We start from the raw sequence: 26,125 nt of genomic DNA on the forward strand, positions 1-26,125 counted from the left end.
AGAACTTGGGAAAAGGCAAATGTGCAGGGGATTTAAATATCCCCCGCGACATTTGCATTTTCATGGCCGCCGCTTTTTTCCGGCTTGGAGATAAGCCGGAGAAAAGCGTCCAGACTGGCGCGATCCTCCGGAATAAAGCCCTATTCCGGAGGATCTCTTATTCCTACTTGCAAAGAATAAGATCCCCTTTGGTGGGTCTTCCCTAGATCTGCTAAATCGACCACAGTGCATCAACAGGGCTTGTAGACGTTAGAGTTTTATGTTGTTTTTTTTAGTGCAGTTACATAACCAAAAAAAAAAAAAAAAATCTACATTTGTATGTTATTGCTTTCATGATAAATTTGCATTACACTGTTTATATGAAAATACTATTTATCATTTTATCGTGAAAATATTTGTACTAAAAAATATAAAGTGAGATCCATACACTCTGTATTCATTGTTAATAGAAATCAATATATTTTAAAAAGTAGAAAAATATCAAAAGTGTTTAATAAATTTGCATTGGTATTCTATTTAACAGTGTAATTAATCATGATTAGTTTGTAATGATTATTTTTTAGTTAACTGCAATTAATCAACATCCCTATTAAAAACCAAAAGGAAAAATACAGGAAATGGAAGGAGAGGCATGTCATTAAAGAAACATATAAGGGAATAACATGAGCATCTACAGACAAGCCAAGGCATAGAATGAGTTCCAGCTGGCAAGACCAAAGGAAGGAGGTTCTTGAAACATGTCAGAAAAAAGAAAGGTCAAGGATGGTGTAAGTCAGCAGCCCAATCAAGAAGGTGAACTGGTAGCACACAATGTTAAGAAGGCAGGAGGTATGCTTCAGCCTTCTCACAAAAAATAATGATTGGACAATTAGCTAAGTTGCCATAGACAATAAAAGGGAAGGGAGGCAAATCAGGGTATGTAAAGAATGCATCAGAGATGTTCTGACCAATATGAGAGAATTCAAATCAGCAGGGCTGGCTGCTAGTCACTCAACTACTAAAGGAATTAGTTCAATAAATCTCAGACACACTGGCAATATTTGCAAACTCATGGATGAAAGAAAAGGTCTCAAAAGCCTTAAGAGGCGGTAATATAGTGCCTGTCTTTACAGAGGGGAAAAAGGAGGAGCTGAGAAACTACAGATCAGTTAGCCTGACTTGACTACCTGGGAAACTAATAAAGCAACGTTTAAAACATTTAATTTGCAAGTGTCTGAAGGCATACTAACTGACAACCAGCATGGCTTTACCAAGAACAAATCATGCCAAACCATCTTGATTTTCTCCTTTGACAGATTTGGTGTCTAGGGAGAATGCTAGAAACTGGTTTGGTGGTTAGGGAGAATGCAGTGGACACAGTATTCCTAGACTTCAGCAAGGCTTTTGACACAGACCCACATGACAATGTTATAAGTAAAATGGAAAAAATGTAGGCTTAGAGGAACTACCATTAGTTAGATGCATAATTGGCTAAACAACTACAAATAAAGAGTAACTATGAATGAAATTATGTCAAGACTGGAGGAAGGTCTCAAGTGAGGTTCCACAGAGATCTGTTCTGGATTCAGTGTTGTTTAAAATCTTTATTAATGACCTGAATGTAGAAAGAAAGAATACTGATCAAATTTCCAGAGAATACAAAGCTGGGGAGGGAAGGGAGTTGCCAACATTCTGGAGGATAGAGACAAGATTCAGAGGGATCTTGATAAATTGGAGAACTAGGCTATAAAGACTAGGGATGTAAAAAAGAGTAGCTGAATAGTTGACTACCCAATAAGCCTAGCTTACTGGGTAGTCAAGTCAACTACAGGCAGTCCCCGAGTTACGCAGATCTGACTTATGTCGCATCCGCAGTTATGAACGGGGCTTTTCTCGCCCCTGAGGACTGGAGCGGCGGGATGCCCAGATGCGCTGCAGTCCCGCCGCTCCCATCCTCCGGGGCAAGAAAAGCTGCTCCCCGTCTCTCTGGTCTGCAGGGAGACCGGGAGCAAAGCCGCGGAGCACGCCTACAGCAGGAAAGCCCGGGCACGCCTGGGCTGTCCCGCTGCGGGCGTGCTCCACGGCTTTGCTCCCCATCTCCCTGGTCAGCAGACCAGGGAGACGGAGCAAAGCTGTGGAGGACGCGGGCAGTCCCGCCACCTGCGTCTCCCTGGTCTGCTGGGGGGGGGGGGGGTCAGCTAGTGCCCCCCTCCTCTCCCAGCAGACCAGGCTTTTCTTGCCTACGCCTGGGGTAGAGCAGCTGGGGCGCTGCTGGGTTGGTCCCGCAGCGCCGCTCCTCGGCGCTACTGTACCAACCCGGCAGCACCCCAGCTGCTCTGCCCCAGGCGTCCTGATTCAGCCGCTGCTGGTCAGTTTCAGCAGCGGTTGAATCAGGACGCCTGGGGTAGAGCAGCTGGGGTGCTGCCGGGTTGGTACAGTAGCGCCGAGGAGCGGCGCTGCGGGACCAACCCAGCAGCGCCCCAGCTGCTCTACCCCAGGCGTCCCCAAGTCAGCCGCTGCTGAAACTGACCAGGGGCTGACTACAGGAAGCCCGAGGCAGAGTTGCTCTGCCCCGGGCTTCCTTGAATGAGCCGCTGATCAGTTTCAGCAGCAGCTGACTTGGGGACGCCTGGGTTTCTTAAGTTGAATCCGTATGTAAGTCAGAACTGGCGTCCAGATTCAGCCGCTATTGAAACTGATCAGTTTCAGCAGCGGCTGACGCCAGTTCCGACTTACATACAGATTCAACTTAAGAACAAACGTGCAGTCCCTATCTTGTACGTAACCCGGAGACTGCCTGTACTCGCATTCCTCCTCCCCGCCCCCGCTGCCTCTATATAAATATATATCTTTATATATTTAAATGTGTGCTCACTGAAAATTTCAGCAGATACAGGTTTACACAAGTAAATACATTTTAACATCCCTAGCCATGTATGCGCCTATTATTACCGGGACAGTGAAACACAAACATTTGAAAAAGAAAAGGTTATGTTTGCACTTCAACTGTGTTGTGTTATAATACCATCTCTCTGCTGCTGACAGTTCAAGCCTTCCGATTGCTGATACCAAGCATTTTACATAACTGATAATACATTGCTAATTACCCATTTTTAACCAAAATACACGTGATTTCTAATTAGAGACAAGAGAATGGTTTTGAACAGCCAAAGCATAAATTAACATCATTTAAATTCATCAACCAATCAAATGAAGGTTTATGGAAATAGTTCAGAAGAAAAACAGTCCAATACAGATAAAAAATAAACTACTCTATTTAAAAAATATGAAGATACCAGTTTATCAAACTATCATTGATTTCACCGTTTACACACATACGGCATGGTACATAGTTTAGGAAAATTTGCCAATAATGATTCCTTCAGAAATTAGTCTGAATAAGCATTTCGCAAACCAGACAATATCCAAAATTCTAATTCACTTTTTAACTCATTCCTACCTTATCATTGGTGTCCAACACAATCGTGCTGTGTCTCCACTTTGTTAAAACTATTGGTTCTTGAAGCCTCCTGTCCAGACTCCTACTCTTAATTATTTCTCTTTGCTGCTGTGGTGAAGAATTATACTAAAGAGGAGAAAAATCAAACTATCAACAGGGTCAAATTCATACTAACATAAAACCCAGATAATTCATATGTGTATTTTCCAATAGCACATTTTTTCATATCGCTGAATTCAGCCATGAAACTGCAAACAGCCTTTTTCAAAACCTAGATGCAATTGCAAACTGTCATCCAAGTATTGATTTCTAGTCCCAAATTCTTACTGCCTACAACTCTAGCCATCAAGAACCACCACCAAAGCAGTGTTTTCAGCCACTCTTCAAAGTGGAATTAACATTGCGTTTTGACCTTTACTCTTCGCATTGGGAAGTATTAAGAGCACTACAAACACAGTTGTATAAAATGGGTGTGTCATGTTACTGTATTATAATACCTCTAGATCAAGAGCTATGATAAGGTCTGAGTGTGTAGCATTTGGCCAAAAGGATGGTTCATGTGGGAAAAAAGGAGATACTACAGGGTGAGTCTGTTACAGCAATTTCTAGCAATTCAATAACTTTCTGATGTAAGTAGTATTTATGCTACAGTTAGCCACAAAGATAACTACTTAAGAGTAATAAACTGCTATTTAATTTAATATTCTGACAATATCCAAAGATGCATAATTTAGAGAAAGGCACAAAGACTGTAAGTAGGGCCATTTGTATTCTGTATAATACTAGCCCTACATTTTGCAGCAAGCGTATCATCTCTGGCACAGTGGTATTAATTTATCAAGTGCATAGGAATTCATGCAGCATCCAAGTTAATTTAGAAAGCATTCCAAACAAAGCTTTTTATTGAATAGCAAATAAGAATGGTATGACATTTTAACAATAAAAAAAAATCTAGACTGGAATTTTTTTCTGGGGCAATTTCAAAATAGAAGAATCTGCCCTTTGGAAGACGCTGGTTGACTGAGATTGCACTTTGATTCAACTAGAGACTATAAACCATTTGGTAGGGCATCTGACAGACACAGGGCACCAGAGATTTATTAAAAAGTAAAAAGGGGATGATGACACTAACCTCATTTGTCAAGTACTTTAAGACCTACCAACAAAAAGTGCTAGGAATTATTATTCTCAGTTTTGCCACTTACTCATCATGGTGACAATTTGGCAAATCCCAACCTCTTAACGCTTCAGTTTTTCCTTGTGTAAAATGGGAATAATGCATACTGATATTTAGAAAGCACTTTTGAGTTCTACTAATTCATTACATTTGCCAAACTTCTTAACACCCTGAGTTGCACCACACTTCAATAAAGAGCCAACATAGCTACTGTCATGGTATATACCATGTTAATAATACCAGCTTTTTATTTTATTGTATACAGGGCTCATATTACAAAAAATAAAGTTTGGTAACTTTGTCTATAGACAGATTTACAAGTGTCCTGTACTAGTAAAGATTATTTCACATCTGAAAACGCAGAGCCACATTTATTTGCTATATGTTTAGTAGACTCATGCTTGTATGACAAATGTAACAAGTACAGAAGTGCATGTGGCTCTCATTTTGTTCTTAGGTCAAATCAGAGCTGGATGGTCAGACATGTACTCTTTCAAATGCGTTTTTCATCCATGTGCACTGGAATGCATCTCATCTTTGGTTACTTCCTTACTAGAGAAATACTTTGAAAATATCTGGACGGCAGAAGCACTCCTACAGTTCACAGGGTATTATTAGTACAGTATTACCTACAAACCTTGCCCATATCACAACTAAAAACTAAATTGTTTGCTAAGGGACCATGTTACAGTTAACTCAACTTCTAGGATTCAAATAATGGTCTCAAAACCAGTTAAAGCAATTTAAATATATACAAAGGCTAGAAACATAGAATCCTAAGGCTGGAAGAGACCTGGTGAGGTCAAGTCCAGCCCCCTGCCTGAAGCAAGACCAACCCTAACTAAAATCATATCCAGGGCTTTGTCAAGCCAGGACTTAAAAACCTTTAGGGATGGAGATTCCACCACCTCCCTAGTTAACCCATTCTAGTACTTCACCACCCTCCTAGTGAAATAGTTTTTCCTAATATCCAACCTAGACCTCCTCCACTGTAACTTGAGATCACTGAAGTCTATCAAATCCCCCTCACTCTTTTTTCTGCAGACTAAACAAGCCCAAATCCCTCAGCCTCTCCTCGTAGGTCACGTGCTCCAGCCCTCACTGGGCCCTCGCCAATGCTTTCACATCCTAGGTAACATAGCAGCTACCGATTTCTGCTACAGAAAAATGGGATTACTACTTATTTTAATAATATTAGCCAGCATCACTGAATATACTGCAGTCTGCATATGCTTTTATTTTATTTTAATGTGCTTTTTAAAATACTATTCGGTGCTCTGAATTCCACTGAAATACAAATTAAATATTACTTCAAAGCACGTTACATTTGTAAAATATTAAAGGCCTAACTGTGCATGATCTTTAGTCTCTGGTACCATCACAAAACCATGAGGAGACTTTACTTGCAAGGTAATTAAAAAAAAAAACAAAAAAACCCAAACGGGTTTCAAATGTTTCTGCCAAAAAAGCAGAAGATAAACAGAGTTCAGGTATGAAGGATTGATGGAAGCCTTGTTAAAATTCAGTGACAATAAGCAGTGCTTCTTAGCAGCTTAAATACTTTACACTGCTAATGTAAACAGTGTTAATATACTCTGTAAATTTTCTGAGGGTACATTTGCTATTTTTCTATTTTCCCACATTGCATGTGTCAAATAAACATCTTTACACTTGAATGTTTAATTTCCTCTTCATTGCACAATATCTCAAAAGTAGTGGAAACAATAAAATGAGAATATAGCTGGTATATTTCTAGGCTAGAGATAAAACCACAACTTTAAATGTACAGGAAAATAGTATTTACTTTAACACTTACGGCTGTCCAGTCTCATTTTTCTAAACCTACTAACAGTAGTAACCGTCTCCTGTATGATGTGATTTCAGGCAGGATTCTTTATCAATACTGAATAACAGTGCTGCCTTAAGAAGTCATTTGACATAGTTTAAGCATTTCAGAAAGTTTGTTAATTTCTTCTCTAGGAGAGTAAATGGCTGGCTTTTTTTTAATAGTACTCTAGCATATATTGTTTACATAGTAGTAGCCCAGTAATGTAATCTTTTACATTAATTCCACCAAATGTATTAACATTCTTTTTCTGTTGTCAATACAGTTATGCTTCTCCACCTAACCTATGAACATCAAAATAAAGACAATGGATTTCAAGATGACAAACTTCTGTAAACTTAGGGAGCAGGTAGGTAAGATCCCATGGGAAACTAGTCTAAGAGGAAGAACAAGTGAAAACAGTTGGCAGTTTTTCAAAGAGATAATAAGGGCACAAGAGCAAACTATACCACATCATAGAAGTGACAGGAAGTATGGCAACAGACCACACTAGCTTAACTAGTAGATTTTCAAATATCTATTTATTATTATTATACAATTAAGTCGTACAACAGGAGGAAACCAAGTCAAATTACAAAGGATGAATATCAATATCACAAGTGTAAGTGGGGACAAAATTAGAAAGGCTAAGGCAAAAAATGAAATCAAACTAGCTAGAAACATAAAGGGTTAACAAGATATATTCTACAAATATATTAGAAACAAGAGGAAGAGCAAGGACATGGTACATGTATTACTCAGTGAAGAGAGGAAAATAACAGAAAATGGGGAAATGGCACAGGAGCTTAATAACTTCTTTGTTTCAGTTTTCACCAAGAAGATTGGTGGAAATTGGATATCTAACACAGTGAATGCCAGTGAAAATGAGGAAGGATCAGAACGTAATATAGGAAAAGAACAAGTTAAAAATTACTTAGACAAGTTAGATGTCTTCAAGTTATCAAGACCTGATGAAATGCATCCTACAATACCCATAGATGTCTCTTCAGTCAACTCCGAGTCATTAGTGATTAATCTTTGAAAAGTCATGGAAGATGGGAGAGATTTGAGATCACTGGAAAAGGGAAAATGTAGTGCTAATTTATAAAAAGGGAAAATAAGGAAACCCCAGGAAATTACAGACCAGTGAGCTTAACTTCTGTACCAGGAAAGATAATGGAGCAAATAATTAAGAAATTCATTTGCAAACATCTAGACGATAGTAAGGTGATAAGTAACATCATGGATTTGTCAAGAACAAATCACATCAAACCAACCTAAAAGCTTTCTTTGATAGAGCAAGCACTGTGGATGGCAGAGGTGGAGGTAGGTAGGTGTGGTAGATATGGTATATCTAAAATTTAGTAAGGCTTTTGATACAGTCTTGCATGACCTTTCCATTAAAAAACAAGGGAAATACAACACAGATGAAGGTATTATAAGGTGAGTGTGTAACCGGTTGGAAAACTTCCCAGAGAATAGCTATCAGTGGTTCAAAGTCATGTGGGAAGGGCATAACAATGGGGTCCTGCAATGATAATTTCTGCTTCTGTTCAATATCTTCATCTGTGATTTAGAAAATGGCACAGAGAGTATGATTATAAAGTTTGTGGATGATACCAAGCTGGGAGAGCTTGCAAGTGCTTCGCAGGATAGATTTGTAATTCAAAGTGATCTAGTTTCTATGTTTTGTCTATCTGAAGTAAACAGGATGAAATTCAGTAATGACAAAAGTACTCCACTTAGGAAAGAACAGAACTGGACACAAGGCTTCAGTTGAAGCCTCATCAGCATAGTTCAGAGCAGAAGAATTACTTCTCATAACTTACTTAAAACACTCTTCACAGGCCTCAACTAGAAATGTAAAATTCCATTTAATTGGCTAACAAAGAACAAGTAATATTAACAACTGGATAACTGATTAAAGAGCGGTGAGCAGGGGGCCCACTCCACTGCTGGGCTGGAGACCCTCCTACCCCTGCAGGCAGATGTATATTTACCATTTCTTGCGCTCACTCTCTCATATCCTTATTCTCAAGTAGAAAGATTTACCTATGTTGCTTGGGTCCTTAGCTCAAATAAGTTTTGTTTTTCTTCATTTAAATCATTTTTCTGGTTGGGAATGAAGGGTTCATTATACACGCTGCCCCGGGAAGAGAGGGCAACTCCAGCCCTCTCTCACCACAGCGGATTGGAGCCAGGTGAGACGCCTCCATCCTTGGCCTCTGCAGCTATAGCAGGCACAGCCAAGGGAGGGCTGCATGTACCCACACTGCGGGAACAAATACACAAACGCTCCGAAATACATAGTACATAGCTGTCCCTTTCTCCAACTCTGCCCCCTTCTGGCTCAATGGGGTTATAAATGTCCCAGGTCCCAACTATGGCCCTTTGCTGCTCTCCCTGTGGTCATTCTATAGTGTAACACCTTCCTGCCAGGCCCCTCTCTTTCCATTTTGTGAGAAAATCAAATTTCATGCAAATTCTGTTGTCCTGGCACTACCAAACCCTGACCTTGTTTCAGTTATGATAAGAAGCAGCTGCAGACCAAATTTGGTGCCCCCTAGAAACGGCCCCCAGTTCTCTGAGCTCACCAGGTGCTGGGGAGCCATCCGGTATGGCGAAGCAAAATGCCGCTGGCAAGATGGCACCGGCTGATGGGAGCCTGATGTGGCCAAAAAGCCAACCTGAGGTTCTTTTTTAAAGGGGCAGCATTCTTCCCCCACCCCTCCCCCAACCAAACGCAGATGGAGCTTTTTTCCCCCCTCCACTTCCCCCCCAGCTCTTTGCACTATATGCACAACTATTTTGGCTCTTTGCCTGTGAAGGGTTGGCCACCCATGCAATAAGGCATTAAAAAATTAGATCCTTTTCATGTGACCATGCTATGTGTGGTGGGGGAAGGAGAGATTGATGCAACAATAAATTCCTCACAAAAGGAAGACTATAACCTAGTTTTTATGGTCAAAACATTCATACTTTTAGACATTCAAAATATCAAAAACTATGTGTTAGCTAAATGTTTAAAGATTACAGTGATGGAACGATCTAAGGCTATGTCTAATGTACAGATTTTTCCTTCATTCTTGTTTCACATTTTATAATTTTCTCTTTTTGCTTTCTTTGACCTCAAGCTAATTTAAGAAACAGGTTTTTTTTTATTTTAATTTGCTTCATTTTAGAGATAAGTGACTGGAGCTGGACTAGATACATCAATCAGTTGTCTGATTCTGTATGATAATTATGTTCCTGCACCAGTGTGCAATGACAGACTGGGAATGCATACTGGAAATATAGGTTTGTTAGTCTCAGTATCCCTTTGACTTCTACTGATTGCACTGCATTTTTTCCCCAAGTTATTTATTCAGTATTTTGAACTGAGACAAAAAGAAACACTGAAACAATTTCTTAGAAGCTAGAACGTGTCACTCAGACTCTACACTTTTTCCTTTATAAATTGTGCATGGTGTTTTCATGATTACAACTAAGTTGTAATCTCATGATTACAACTAAGTATTTTAACATTTTTATCTTATCTGGATTTTAAGCAATGCAACACTTTTCCCTATATATTTTCTTTCCCATGACAGCTTTAAGATCCTGAAGTCGGTGTATGGCAGAGGAGTGTTTATGGCAGAGCAGCCTCAAAATGGCTTGGATATACCCACACTGGACAGATTAATTATGGAAGAGAAAACAAAGCTATTTAAGATAGTCACAAAACTGTCACAAAAATAAGAACATATGTATTTTAAGTATACTTTGTTTGAATTTCATTTAAAATGTAATTCTTGAGCTAGGACAACTAAAATCTTCCTATCAGCAGAATCTATGTGGGATACAGGAAACTATTTTCAAAATATTTTTTGAAGAAGAAAAAATTTTGCTCATAATAAAGGGCTCTATTCAGTACATTCATCTGTTGTAGTATCGCAGGATAGGTCACACACTGATAAAGATTTTTGGCAGTTGTCAAAGCAACTCATAAGAACATAAGAACGGCCGTACTAGGTCAGACAAAAGGTCCTTCTAGCCCAGTAGCCTGTCTGCCGACAGTGGCCAATACCAGGTGCCCCAGAGAGGGTGGACCGAAGACAATGATCAAGCGATTTGTCTCCTGCCATCTCTCTCCAGCCTCTGACAAAAAAACAGAGGCCAAGGACACCATTTTATCCCCTGGCTAATAGCCTTCTATGGACCTAACCTCCATGAAATTATCTAGCTTCTCTTTAAACTCTGTTATAGTCCTAGCCTTCACAGCCTCCTCTGGCAAGGAGTTCCACAGGTTGACTACATGCTGTGTGAAGAAGAACTCTCTTTTATTAGTTTTAAACCTGCTACCCATTAATTTCATTTGGTGTCCTCTAGTTCTTCTATTTAGGGAACTAAGAAATAACATTTCTTTATCGGCCCTCTCCACACCACTCATGATTTTATAGACCTCTATCATATCCCCCCTCAGTCTCCTCTTTTCTAAACTGAAAAGTCCCAGTCACTTTAACCTCTCCTCATATGGGACCCATTCCAAACCCCTAATCATTTTAGTTGCCCTTTTCTGAACCCTTTCCAAGTCCAAAATATCTTTTTTGAGGCGAGGAGACCACATCTGTAAAAAGTATTCAAGATGTGGGCGTACCATAGTTTTATACAGGGGCAGTAAGATATTCTGGGTCCTATTTTCTATCCCTTTCCTAATAATTCCTAGCATCCTATTTGCCTTTTTGACCGCCGCTGCACACTGCATGGAAGTTTTCAGAGAACTGTCCACGATAACTCCAAGACCTCTTTCCTGATTTGTCGTAGCCAAATTAGCCCCCATCAGACTGTACGTATAGTTAGGGTTATTTTTCCCGATGTGCATTACTTTACACTTATCCACATTAAATTTCATTTGCCATTTTGTTGCCCAATCACTCAGTTTGGTGAGATCTTCTTGGAGTCCCTCACAGTCTGCTTCTGTCTTGACTATCCTAAACAGTTTGGTATCATCTGCAAACTTTACTACCTCACTGCTTATCCCTTTCTCCAGATCATTTATGAATAAGTTGAAAAGGATTGGTCCCAGGACTGACCCTTGGGGGACACCACTAGTTACCCCTCTCCAATCTGAAAATTTACCATTTATTCCTACCCTTTGTTTCCTGTCTTTTAACCAGTTCTCACTCCATGAAAGGACCTTCCCTCTTATCCCATGGCCATGTAATTTACACAAGAGCCTTTGGTGAGGGACCTTGTCAAAGGCTTTCTGAAAATCCAAGCATACTATATCTACTGGATCCCCGTTATCCGCATGTTTGTTAACCCCTTCAAAGAACTCTAATAGATTAGTAAGACAGGATTTCCCTTTACAGAAACCATGTTGACTTTTGTCCAACAAATTATGTTCTTCTACATGCTTCACAATTTTATTCTTTACTATTGTTTCGACTAATTTGCCCGGTACTGAAGTTAGACTTACCGGTCTGTAATTGCCAGGATCACCTCTAGAGCCCTTTTTAAATATTGGTGTCATGTTGGCTAACTTCCACTCATTAGGTACGGAAGCCAATTTAAAGGATAGGTTACAAACTACAGATAATAGCTCAGCAATTTCCCATTTGAGTTCTTTTAGAACCCTTGGATGAATGCTATCCGGTCTCAGAGATTTGTTAACATTAAGTTTTTCTATTTGTTCCAAAACCTCCTCTAATGACACTTCAATCTGGGACAGTTCCTCAGATTCACCACCCACAAAGGACGGTGCAGATTCAGGAATCTCCCCAACATCCTCAGCCGTGAAGACTGAAGCAAAGAAATCATTTAGTTTCTCCGCAATGGCTTTATCGTCCTTGATTGCTCCTTTTATAGCTCGATCATCTAGGGGACCCACAAGCTTTTTAGCAGGCTTCCTGCTTCTAATGTTCTTAAAAAACATGTTATTTCTTTTTGAGTTTTTGGCTAGCTGTTCCTCAAAATCTTTTTTTGCTTTTCTTATTACATTTTTACACTTGATTTGACAGTGTTTATGTTCCTTTCTATTTATCTCACTAGGATTGGACTTCCACTTCTTAAAAGATACCTTTTTGTCCCTCACTGCTTCTTTTACATAGCAGTTAAGCCATGGTGACACTTTTTTAGGTCTTTTGCTATGTTTTTTAATTTGGGGTATACATTTAAGTTGGGCCTCTATTATGGTGTCTTTAAAAAGTTTCCATGCAGCTTTCAGGGATTTGGCTCTAGTCACTGTGCCTTTTAATTTCTGTTTAACTAACCTCCTCATTTTTGTGTAATTCCCCTTTTTGAAATTAAATGCCAGGGTGCTGGACTGCTGAGGTGTTCTTCCCACCACAGGAATGTTGAATGTTATTATATTATGGTCACTATTCCCAAGCGGTCCTGTAACAGTTATTTCCTGGACCTGATCCTGCACTCCACTCAGGACTAAATGGAGAATTGCCTCTCCCCTTGTGGGTTCCTGCACCAGCTGCTCCAAGAAGCAGTCATTTAAGCCATTGAGAAATTTTATCTCCGCTTCTCTTCCTGAGGTGACATGTATCCAGTCAATATGGGGGAAATTAAAATCCCCCTTTATTATAGAGTTCTCTATTTTGGTAGCCTCTCTAATCTCCCTCAGCATTTCAATGTCAGTATCGCTGTCCTGGTCAGGTGGTCGGTAATATATCCCTACTGCTAATTTGTTATTATTGGAGCATGGAACTACTATCCATAGTGATTCTATGGAACACATTGAGTCACTTAATATTTTTATTTCATTTGATTCTACATTATCTTTCACATACAGTGCCACTCTGCCACCCACCCGGCCTGCTCTATCTTTTCTATATATTTTATATCCCGGTATGATTGTATCCCACAGATTTTCCTCATTCCACCAGGTTTCAGTGATGCCTATTATGTCAATCCCCTCATTTAATACGAGGTACTCTAGTTCACCCATCTTATTAGTCAGACTCCTAGCATTTGTGTACAAGCACTTTAAAAATTTGCCACTGCTTATTTGTCTGCCCTTCCCTGATGCATTGGATTCCTTTGTATGCGGTTGTTTGTCTGCTCTGGCCCATGGTTTGCCCTCTCCCCTCCTCTCTTTCTGACTACAGCTTAGAGAATCTCTATCAATGGATTCTCCTCTAAGAGAAGTCTCACTCCGATTTACGTGCATCTCCGCACCAATCGGCTTTCCCCCATCTCTTAGTTTAAAAACTGCTCTACGGCCTTTTTAATGTTTAGTGCCAGCAGTCTGGTTCCACCCTGGTGTAGGTGGAGCCCATCCTTCCTGTATAGGCTCCCCCTCTCCCAAAAGTGTCCCCAGTTCCTAATAAATCTAAACCTCTCTTCCCTACACCATCGTCTCATCCACGCATTGAGACTCTGAAGCTCCGCCTGCCTACTCGGCCCTGCGCGTGGAACTGGAAGCATTTCTGAGAATGCCACCATAGAGGTCCTGGATTTCAGTCTCTTTCTAGCAGCCTAAAACTTCAATCATACATATATAGAACGAGTAACTAACTTTACCTAAAAACATTTATATATTCCCACTTCAATACTGCATGCATTGCAATCCCAGTATTTCTAGCTACCCAGTGTGTTTGAATTTTCTTCTAAGATAATACATTCATAGCTGTGTCCAGTAAACAACATACATCATGAAGATTTAAAACTTTTAATCTTAGGTTAGTGTCTTTCACAGTTAATGCTGTAGTAGGGTAAATGGTAACCTGCTACATTGGTGACCCTACTACAAACGCTTTCTGGACTTTTTGATGATTTTTGTTCCCATTGACATGTAGTTAATGATTTGAAGTAATTTACCAAAAATGGTCATAAATAAACAAACTGGTGTGGTTTACATGTGATTTTTTTTAAGTTCATTTTCAGATAGATGTCAGAGTTATCAGATGTCAGATGTGAGTGTGTACCTGTGGACACAGTTAAATGATGATCCTGAGCTCAGTGGTTAACCCTCACAGTTACATGCAACCCCTCCTCCCCTGAGCTGCTGCCTTTCAGAGAGGCAGCAGCATGAGGGGAGGAGCGGCCAGGCAGGAGTCAGTACATGAGTGATGGGGGAGGTGAGAGCATTTTAACATCCTTAGTCAGAGTAGGACCCTGCCTCTACAGCACTATTTTTTCCACTAAGGCTACGTCTAGACTGCAAGTTTCTTTTGGAAGAAGGTTTTCCGGAAGAGAACGTCTACACAGCAAAGAGGCAACAAAAATACGATATGCTTTTTCGAAAGATAGCGTCCACACTGATTGGATGCATCTCACATTTAAGTTGTGATTACTGTGGACCAAGTGGCCACCAAAGCACCTGTGCTTTCCTGGGGGGAGGTCTCTTCTTTTTTAAAAAACCCACTCTCTTCACGTCCACACACGCCTTTGTATTATGTTTTACAATCTTGTACTTCCTGGATAAGTTTTGAACCCACTTCTAATAAAATCGGAGTTTTTCCAGAGATGAGGCTTCAATGTGATCCTGCCTTCACTCACAAATCTCTGTTCTCTGAAAGTGTTCAGTTATAGGCTGGGTAGTCTTAAGATCTTTTACAAATAACTGGTACGTTAGATAACTTCTAGAATTTCAAGCTGCTATTTTAACAGTACATAGGGCACTGGGTGTGGTTCAAGATCAATTGTTCATTTCTTTACATCAAGTTAACACTTGATCCAACCTAAGATTTGGAAATTTCAAAGCCATTTATCGTTACACTTTAAAAAGATTAACATTATTTCCTGATCACGTAAACAAAGACTCCTTTAATTAATTAATTAATTAATTATAACAATGCCTTCGGACGCCAATCCTTATGCTAGCCCCTACAAACACAATGAAAAGACCATCTTTGGTTTAAGAACTTAAGAGTCTAAGTAATGATGAGAAAACAGGTAGATACAGACAAGTGAAACACATGTCACAAATTAGGCAAATTATGTGTTTTCATTTTTACTATATCTATACTTGGAGGAGGTATAATTTCCACATAGAGCAAACACTCTTGAGCTAACGCTCATCAAGCTAATTCACTAAAAAAGGCAGTTTAACTGTGGAAGTACAAACAGTAGCACAGGCTAACCATAAGTGTGTACCCACAGGAACCAAAAAAGTTTGAATTTGGGGCAACTAGCCTCTTCTGCTTGATGACAGATAGTATGTCTATTCAATCTAGGGATCACACCCCCACCTCTAACTGTAAATATAGCCTTTGTGTAGCTATACTAATTAGTACAGTCAGGCCCTGATCCTTCATTGGGACCTCTAAACTATTGTATTATAAACACATAGTAGCACTGAGACTGTTCTGCCTTTTTATTTGAGATGGCAATGAACTGTACTTCTTGGATTAGAGTCAACAGTAGGGATGTAAAAGAGTAGTCGAGTCGACTACTCACATTTCTTCCCCTTCCCCCTGCCCTACCCGCTGAGCTATAGCAGAGGCAGCAAAGGGGGTGGGGCAGGAGGTCTCCACAGTGCCAGTATCAGATGCAGCAGCGGAAGAGGAGGAGAGGAAGGGAAGAGACAAGCCTCTGTCCATTGGGGGGTCCCAGAGGGGTGTTGGGATTTAAGCTGCAGAGTTGCAGTGGGGGTAGCTCCTTCTGAGCACTTTCCTGTATAGACTAATTGTGTACCGTATATTCCGGCGTACAAGACGACCTCTGAAGTTAAAAAACATCCCCCAAAAATCGGGGGTCGTCTTGTACGCCGGATGCCCCGCCGCCGGAGCCCCTCCGCGGCTTTGAAAGCCTCGGGGGAAGCCGGCGGGGGGGCATCCCAGGCGCGCATGGGCTGCCCCCCCCCCCCCCCCGCCGGAGCCCCTCCGCGGCTTTGAAAGCCTCGGGGGAAGCCGGCGGGGGGGCATCCCAGGCGCGCATGGGCTGCCCCCCCGCCGGAGCCCCTCCGCGCCGCCGCGGAGGGGCTCCGGCGGGGGGGGCAGCCCATGCGCGCCTGGGATGCCCCGCCGCCGGCTTCCCCCGAGGCTTTCAAAGCCGCGGAGGGGCTCCGGCGGGGGGGCAGCCCATGCGCACCTGGGATGCCCCGCCGCTGGCTTCCCCCGAGGCTTTCAAAGCCGCGGAGGGGTTCCGGCGGGGGGGCAGCCCATGCGCGCCTGGGATGCCCCCCCCCGCCGGCTTCCCCTGAGGCTTTCAAAGCCGCGGAGGGGCTCCGGCGGGGGGGGGGGGGGGGTCAAGCCCAGGCGCTCCTGGCGGCTTTGCTCCCGGTGCCTCTGGTCTGCTGGAGACCATCTCCAGCAGACCAGGGACACCGGGAGCAAAGGAGGCGGAGGGGCGCTGGGGTATAAGATGAAACCCTATCTTTTAATTAAAAAGATAGGGGGTCGTCTTATACGCCCAGTCGCCCTATACGCCGGAAAATACGGTAGTTGATACAAATTGTATGATCTACACAATTACCCACCATTTAACATCCTTAGTCAACAGTATCAGTTATCTACATAATTCAGATCCAAAAATTAATTTGTGTACAAAATAGCACCATTCCACTCTGTCAGAAACATCCTGCATCGACAATAGTGATAGCATGCAGCAGAAACTCATCTTTTGCTTCCTGGATTAGAATCACAGGGTTGGAAGAGACCTCAGGAGGTCATCAAGTCCAACCCCCTGCTAAAAGCAAGACCAATCCCAACTACGTCATCCCAGCCACGGCTTTGTCAAACAAGGACTTACAAAACTATAGGGATGAAGGTTCCACCACCTCTCTAGGTCAGCCATTCCATTGCTTCACCACCCTCCTAATGAAATAGATTTTCCTAATATCCAACCTAGAGGTCCCCTACTGCAACTTGAGACCATTGCTCCCCGTTCTGTCATCTGTCACCAATTAGAACAGCTTTTCTCCATTCTCTTTGGAACCCCCTTCAGATAGTTAGAGGTTGTTATCAAATCGCTTCCCTCTTCTCTCCTGTGGACTAAATAAGCCCAAATCTCCTTACAAGTGATGTGCTCCAGTCCCCTAAACATTTTTGTTGCCCTCCGCTTGCCTCTCTCCAATGTGTTCACATCCTCTCTGTAATGGGGGCCCCAGAATAGGGCACAATACTCCAGACGTGGCCTCACCAGTGCTGAATAAAGGAGAATAATCACTTCCCTAGATCTGCTGGCAATGCTCCTACTAATGCACCTCAAGATGCCAATAGCCTTTTTGGCTAGAAGGACACATTGTTGAGGTATATTCAGCTTTTCATCCACTGCAATCCTCAGGTCGTCTTCTGCTGAACTGACACTTGGCTAGTGGTCTCCAACCTGTAGCAGTGCTTGGGATTCTTCTATCCAAGTGCAGAAGAACTCTATACTTGTCCTTGTTGACCCTCATCAGATTTCCTTTGGCCCAAATCTCCAATTTGTCCACGTCACTCTGGGCCCTACCTCTACCCTCCGGTATATCTACCTCTCCCCCTCACAATGTCATCTGCAATTCATCCCCTCATCCAGGTTATTAATAAAGATGAACAGAACTGGTTCTAGAACTGACCTTTGAGGCACTCTGCTTGATACTGATGATAGCACAACCATCTAGCCAATTTTCTATACACCTTACAGTCCATTTATCCAATTCATACTTCTTTAACTTGATGTGGGAGTCCATATCAAAAGTTTTGCTGACGTCTAGGGATGTCACATCCACCACCTTCCCCATGTCCACAGACCTTGTCACAGAAGGCAATCAGGTTGGTCAGGCATGACTCGCCCTTGGTGAATCCATGTTGATTTCCTCTCTTCCAAGTGCTTCAAAATGGATTCTTTGAGGATCCCCCTCCATGATTTTTCCAGGGACTGAGGTAAGATTACATTAACTGTTTGAAGTGTTTTTGATAAAAAAATTTGTTCATGTGTATCAGACTGCTAATCACTGGACTGAACCAGCTGGTCAGTATCTAAGTAATTCTGGCTGAAACAGAATCCGAGATCTCTATTGGATTAGAGGATTAAAGAAAAATCTCGCTAACACTTTGTGTGTAGATTACATCAGGATTCTATTTAACTCTTTAGTAATTAGAGGTCAGTATATTTTCACAAGTTTAACTAAGTTCTGCTAAAAACCTACCATTTCCCAATTTAAGAATTCAATTTCTCTCAGGTCTCTCTTTCTTGGGCTGCTCATATTGGTATTGCAACTTGTTTAAATAGCTAGTTCACAGTTTCTCAAAGGCCTCTGATGAATATCATTGTCTACAGAACAGAATTTAGAATGTGAACACAAATACTACTTCTCAGAAAACAAACTCTGAAAACCCTGTCTTTATAATAGGAAGACCAAAGCTAATGCGCAGCACTATGAAAAATGCTACTAGGTACAGAGGTAAAACTATTTTAAAATGCTTATACTGAATTATTTCTGATGTCACATCCTTCATGGCCATTTGTGTTCACAGGGAAAAAAAAATCAAATCAAACGTGGGGCATTAGCCACAAATGAAAGAATACATCTGTTGTGAAGAACTCCTAAAACAGATTTCTGAACGTTTACTGAAAGAACAGTCAATTGTCATAGTACTTTTGTTTGTTACCTTTGGCAGTTCCCATTCTGATCGTGATCGATCAGCACTGTAGTAATATGGTCTACCTTGTTCGTCTACATGTTTTATCCACTGTAGAAATAAATGCGATAATAGGAGTTTAATAACAGTGACAGAAAGATTGATATCACATATCTTAGATACTTTGCATTCAAGCGGGACATCAACTTGAAAATAATAAAATTCCATTTACTTTAGCAATGTACCACTATGAACCTTTTCAATTAGCCAAAACTAAAGAACAATAAGAAAGTAAATCAGTTCCAAGTCACATTCACTTAGTATCTCTGTTGTAACTACTCATATCACCCTGTGATATCAGTCAAGATCAATAGCTTTTTTTAAAAAAAAGTACAGTGTATTGCATTCTTTTCAATGTTAAAGGGTTAAGTTTAAAAGTCTTTGTGAACTGAATACAGAAACATATACAAAAATTCTGACACTTATCTGATCACGCTCCAGTAGATTCCTGGTACAGCTAAGAAGTGAGTTGTAATAAGGTCCCATTTTAAAGAGATTACTGCACAAACTTATTATTGTTCTAAATCTTTGATTATTTAGTAAGAGTACCGACAAGTAATTGCTTCAGCTCCTGTAGTTATTTGCCTAAAGGAGAAGCAGCCTGCAAACTCATCATCTATAATAGTGCATACTCATAATTTCACTAAAAAGGAAGAGCTCTTAAAGGCAAAGTTATTTGCATTAGGACTTGATCCTATAACCAGACACACAGGGAGGCCTTTGAAGCCAGGAAGAGCCACTCTGAAAACTGTGGGACTTCAAACAGATAACCATTACAATAAAAACTCTTGAGTCAGGAAATGTAATTTACTGTAAAGCATAAAGTGAATGTACAATGCTATACAACATATTATAGCAGAGTGACATCCTGCAGAGCGTAGGGGTATCAGAGGGGAAAAGTATTAGTAGTGAAATTCTGAAGTTTTTTCTGAATTAAATTTATGACTCATATGCAGGTCAGTTTTGAGAAACAAGATTAACATGACAATTATATGTGCACAGCTAAAACTTTCACAAAATGTAAGCCGTTACTAAAAATCTATTCGGATTTAAATTCTGCATCTTAAAAATGAACTTAGTATACAACATATTCTAGCAGCATATCCATTCCAGCTACATGAAATTCATAATTGTTTCAAAGACTTATTTAAAAAAATAATTAAGACCAGCACTAATGTGAATGCAAATAAAAAAGAATACAAACTGTTTTACAAAATAGTGGTGTTATTCGTCTTTTACATACCAGGAAACTATGTTACTGTGACTTGCCCAAAGTCAAAGTCAGTCAATGGCAGAAATTAGAACAAAATCTAAGTCTCCTGATACTGTTGTGATTGAGTCAGATTTTTCTGCTTCCCAAAGGAAGATTTAACAAGGTTATAAAAAGCAAAAGCAAAAAGTAAAGCACTCTCTTTTTAGCAGGTAATAGATCCAGGGAGAGTACTACATTATCAACCCTATTCAGCACCATCCAAAAAGATAGAAAGAACTACATTAGCTTGGTAAGGAACACATTCCTATCACAAAGAGGACAGAAATATAAGAACTGCATTATACCGATGTGTTGAAATTGGAGTGATGCCCCCAAATCTCACACTGAATTAGCATTAAGGAAACTACTACTACATACACCAGAGAAAACTGTTAGGTCAGTTGCCAAAGTTGTGTACATTTAAGGACAAAGGAAGCCAGTACCGGGGAAAAGATTTTTCACCACTGAAAATGAAATCCATCATCTTACAACTAAATTTACTGAAAAGATTCTGCCAATTTAGAATATATGTGATGAGAAGAAAGGAGAATGTACCTTTTCATTAGTATAGTCATTGGTATATAAGGTTTGACCATGTTCATCCAATTCTTCTGACCAACCTTTTGGAGGAGAACCATACTGACTATCTGACTGGCTGTAACAAGAACTGTGGTCGTTTTCTTCAGATGAAAGCAGCTACAAGTAGTCAGAAACATACAAGCAAGTTTTAAGAATGAATATAGATCAAAATCTGAAAGAGATCAAAGTTTACTTGGTTTGAAATAGGTTTTAAAATGTGGAAATAATTCAAAGGGTGTTTTCAAATTTTAATACCGCAAGTCAGAAAATACATGCATTTTTAATGTTCAGAAACCTGCCCAGTTATCACTAACTAATTCAAAGACTTTTGAATTTGAGAGAGCTAGATGACATTATAGGAGAACGCTGTTTAGTATTTGTTGACATCAAACATCCACTCAAATTATTTTGGCATGTATCGCATCGAAAGGCAGCTTTAATTTATTTTCTCAAAGTTCCTGGTCAATAAACAAACCTGACTTTTAACAACATACTTCTATTTAATATTACTGGGCAGATCTAACAGTTTAACTGCTAGCAATCCACACTGTTTTGCATAAGACATAGGAGGAGCAGACACCAGCTATTAATATCAAAATCTTAGTCCCACGCTCAGTGTACCAAAGACCAGCATTAGCCTGAAGCCCCCTCTATTCCTGCTCTAGGTCCCAGAACCTTCTCACTGAGCAACTGTGCACACCCAATGGAACCTAGGCTACTCCAATTTTCCAATGGCATTCCCTATTCCCTAAACTCTGCTGCATACTATTGTGAAAAATGCAAAGGGTATGTGCTATACCAGGTACAGTCAGACATCTGAGTACAAATATGTTTAAAATATAAGAAAGGGATCATTATGCATAGGAAAGGTAACAAATAGAGGCTTTGGGAGGCAGACAATTGGGAGATTCAGGGCATGTAGAAGAAAACTTGAGCAGACCTTTCTAACTTGATCTGTCTCCTCTCTTACTTCATCCACAATAGGGCATTCCCAAAATCAGATGTGCCATACAACAAAAACTCCAGCATCAAACTTATTTATGACTAGAAGATTTGCATGATATTGGTCAGGTCCTTAATTCGAATAAGTTTTGGGTTTTTTTTTTTCATTTAAATAATTGTTCTGGGATGGGTCTGGGAACTAGAGGTTCAGTATGCAGGCTGCCCTGGGGAGAGAAGACAACCCCAGCCCTCTTTCACTGAAGCAGCTTGGGGCCATGTGAGAAGCAGTGCCTGTCCATGGCCACTGTAGCTGCAGAAGACAGAGCTGGGGGAAGGATGCACATCCTCAGGCTAATGGAGAGACACACAAAAACGCTGTGAAATATATAGAAGTTAGCTGTCCCTTCCTCCACACTACCCCCTGCTGGCCCAATGGGGTTACAGCAGTCCTAGTCTGTAGCAGCCCCTTGCTGTCCCGACTATGGTCATTCTATAGTACAACTGTCCCTCCTAGCAGATTTACCTCCCCTTCCATTTTATGAGAAAAATCTGAATTCGAGGCTCATCCCATTGTCCTGACACAGCCAAATTCTTACCTTGCTTTAAGTTATGATAAGAGGAAGCTGCATATCAAGTTTGGTAGCCCTAGCTCTTACCATTTAGGAGTTCTTGAACAAGGGGACAGATGGACAGAGACACAGATGCACATTTCTCAATATATACACTAAGACATAGTAATGTGATGTAATATAAATATAATTACTATCCCAATATTCTACTTTAAAAAAATCTTGTGTCTGAAAATCCAGTATAGATTCCCTTTTAGATTCTCTAGCTCACCTGGCTGGTAACTGTTCAGACTGCTTCACTTTTTGTAGGAGGGAGCACATCATGTTACCTAACACCCCTAACAGTTAACACATACAAATACGCTCTGAAGAGAATGGCTACAACTAGAAATGTGGGGACCATGATACAAAGTTTTAAGAGTAGGAAATCTGTGAAGGAAGAAAATGGCAGATCTTCAGCTTTTGTAGCAATACATCTACACAGCAGATTTCAGAATAATGTCAGTTATTCCAAAATAATGTATTGTGTGTTAACACAACAAGCCTGTTATTTTGAAATACATTCGAAATAACGGGCTTCTTACACCGACTTCTGTAAACCTCATTGTATGAAGAGTAAGGAAGTCAGAGGAAGAGTGCTCTATTTCGAAATAAATGCTGTGTAGATGTGCCCTATATCTTTTAAAACAACTCTTGTAACGTTCATGTATCTGAGTTGTTATACCCCAAAAGACTTATTTAGTTTCTTGACAAAGGAGACCATAGTGACTGTTCCTGAACAAGCATATCTACTACTGATGCACAGCTTTTCTTGTCATTCATTACTCATGGGCTAATGGCTCTCGTGTGGAATTTGGAGATATTCCTGAAGCCTCCAGCAACACTGGACTAAGCCCAGCCCTTTAACTTCAGGCCTCCAGAGTACATGTCTTTTTCTTTTTTTCTTTTCTTTTTTTTGGGGGGAGGGAGGAGGAGGTGGGGGAAGGCAGAGGAACAAATTGGTAATTCAATTTCTCCCAATCATTGTATTTTAGAATCTTAAATTTCAACTACAGGTACACAGAAGTGAATAAAAATAAACTCCCCCTCACTCTTGGATTGGGTACATAGCAGTGTAGTGGTTTCAGTTATATTCTATGTCAGTTTAGAATCCGTCCTTAGTTCTGAATATCAAAAGTTGCACTCAAGAGATCTTGACAGTTAAGTAATACTTGTGATAGGCCCAACCTAAACCATGGTTTTATAGGATCTCTCTCAAGCATCTGCCTAGTCTTTATAATGTTATAATTAAATATTTTTGTTCTAATGATAAAAGCCTTAAATACACTGGCATGAGTAAAACAAAAACACGGGAATGGGTGTTCTTTGGACTTTTCAGATAACAGGGTGTCTTGGCAAATAATTTAATGCATCTATATTCTGCTTCAGCTCGGCCTTTACTTCTACTACTATACCACTGTGGAAATACGATACAGCTATATCGTAGCAGATTATCTATGAATGGAAGAACTCTATTAGAACAAAGTCTCATCTATGCTACAATACAAATTCTGCCCCCAAGTTACATTCTAGTTAGGCACAAGGTGACTAAGTGTTATCCTTAAGGATCAGACAGGCAAACTAATCTACTGGAATACCTTCTTCATATTTATCATGCAAAATTTTTAGGGCTGTCAAGCAATCTCAAATTTTAAGCACGATAAATCGCGTGCAACAGCAGCATTCCAACGATGCAGCGCTGTATGGAGCCTAGAATCAGCTGGAGTCCCCAACTGATCTTGGGCTCCATGCAGCGCTGCCCCTTGGAAGTGCCGTGTTACAAAGCCCCTTTGAAGTCCCACTTCGGCACTTCAAAGGGGCTTTGCAACAGCAGAGCCGGTGATCAGCTGGGGACTCCAGCTGATCCCTGACTCTGCCTGCGCTGCCCCCGTAAAGCGCCAAAACAGCACTTCAAAGGGGAAGCGTATTAGGAGCCAGGGATCAGCTGGGGACTCCAGCTGATCCCTGGCTCTGTGTTGCAAAGCCTCGTTTAAGTGCCAGAGCAGGACTTCAAAGAGGCTACACAGCATTAATGCTTGCGATTAACACTTTTTGTTTTTAAAACATGTTAATCCTGTCCTGCGTTAATCGCAGGCATTAACGCAGTTCAACTGACAGCCCTAAAAATTTTACATGTGACACAGTAATTTAGGTAGCATAGGTCTAAACCTTAATGCAATTTCTGCTTTGTGAGTTAGAAAATAAATCAAGTAAAGACATTACATGTTCTTTAGCTGGAAAAAGCAAATGCACAAGAAATGTAAGTAAGTCTGTGCCCTAACTTGTACAAGAGACCTCCAACTCCAGGAACAGGACTCATGAGAACCTACCTCTCCATCCCGCTACGTGGACTTGGGGAAAAGAAGAGGGAAACCGCAGGGATAAGCCAGCCAGTTAAAGAGAGCAGCAACAGCTGCTGTAGCAGGAGGTATAATCAATAACAGACTGCTTTCTCCAGTTTTCACACTGAATATTCTCAAATTCTCTCTTGTGCTGACTGCTGTTTGCTCTAACCTTTCCTGTGACATAGCCCCATTCCATCTGCCCTCCATGCCCACCTCTGTCCTCCTTTCCTGCCTTATTCTTACTCCCCCTCTCTTCTTGTGTTGTCTTTTTAGCTACTCCCCTTGCTGAACTGGTGCTACAAAATTAAAAACACTGTACCACCAATCTCCATCCCCAACACAAAACGTAACAATTGCGAAGCACTGTTTCATTCCTTTTCCCAACCCTTTATTGGCCTTGTCAGTTTAGAACCTCTATTTGGACAATGCTCAATAGTATCCTGTTTTCAGTTGGCCCCTAGCCACTAATTCAAATAAATAATAAATACCCTAGCAAAATAAATACCCTTGTGAAAGCATGAAGGACTTAATTCTGTTTGTTCACTAGTTTGTTATAAGCAAAACAGTTGTATAATTGTATCAAATTGTATCAAATTGTATCAAAAGATTCATTGGATATCAGAGATCAAACTAAAAAAGAGAAAAAAAATGAAATGTTCAGTATCAAATCAATTACATTCTGGTAGGAAAGGTAGTTCTGAACCAATCTCACTTTCATAACAACTACCTTTAGAAAGTCCTCTGAATCTTATACATTCATAATTGTGAAGTATTTTTCACTCTTCTCCCCACAATTCAATTCTTGATGGTCATTATATTGTCTCTGAGCCTATGGAGATCCCTATATTTTTATACTTTCTACTGTTTGGGTCAGTTCATCTTTACAAGTCTTAGCAGTGCAACTTTCACCACTTCTTTTTGAAAACTGTTCCAAAATTCAACACATTAGGAAGTTTGTTTTTATTTCCATCACTCCTAAATCATAACTCTGTGTACAACATTAAACAAGTTCTTTCCCTTTATATATTTCAAATACTTGGTCAAGACATACTTAGTTTTTAATCTAATTTTAAATCAGTCTCTAAAGCCTCTGCTTTTGTTGCTCTTTTATCAATTAACTTTCTGCTAATGAGGTATCCAGAATGGCATTGTTGCTTATGTTTGTTTCTAAGTCATGTACAGAGAAACCCATTCCTTTCTCTATGGCTAATGCCTCTGCACATACAGCCAAAACTATTACCATTTTTGCTACCATATTGCATTCGTAGGTCAAACTTAACTCTCTGCCCCCATTCCCATGGTCCAACGTATTCACTGGTAAATATCTGCATATTTTGCATTATTCTTCCTCAGATATATTAACTTACTTTGCCCTGGATTATTCTCCTCTAACAATTCCAACCT

General features: G+C 40.5%; 1 protein-coding gene across 11 annotated transcripts in view; it reads right to left on the reverse strand.

The window, feature by feature from the left end:
- Positions 1-26,125, reverse strand: part of ARHGAP12 (Rho GTPase activating protein 12) — a 142,472-nt gene that overhangs the window by 45,114 nt on the left and 71,233 nt on the right. For 5 of the 11 annotated variants that reach the window (XM_075922649.1, XM_075922650.1, XM_075922653.1 and 2 more), the window contains 3 exons: positions 20,803-20,943; positions 18,966-19,046; positions 3,440-3,565 (listed from right to left, as the gene is read on the reverse strand). In XM_075922649.1, coding sequence (XP_075778764.1) covers positions 3,440-3,565; positions 18,966-19,046; positions 20,803-20,943 — 348 coding nt within the window. The remainder of the gene's footprint in view (positions 1-3,439; positions 3,566-18,965; positions 19,047-20,802; positions 20,944-26,125) is intronic. The other 6 variants (XM_075922658.1, XM_075922654.1, XM_075922657.1 and 3 more) reach the window with 2 other exon arrangements.

Source organism: Pelodiscus sinensis, chromosome 2 (genome assembly GCF_049634645.1).
Source record: "Pelodiscus sinensis isolate JC-2024 chromosome 2, ASM4963464v1, whole genome shotgun sequence".
NCBI classification, from domain to species: Eukaryota; Metazoa; Chordata; order Testudines; family Trionychidae; genus Pelodiscus; species Pelodiscus sinensis.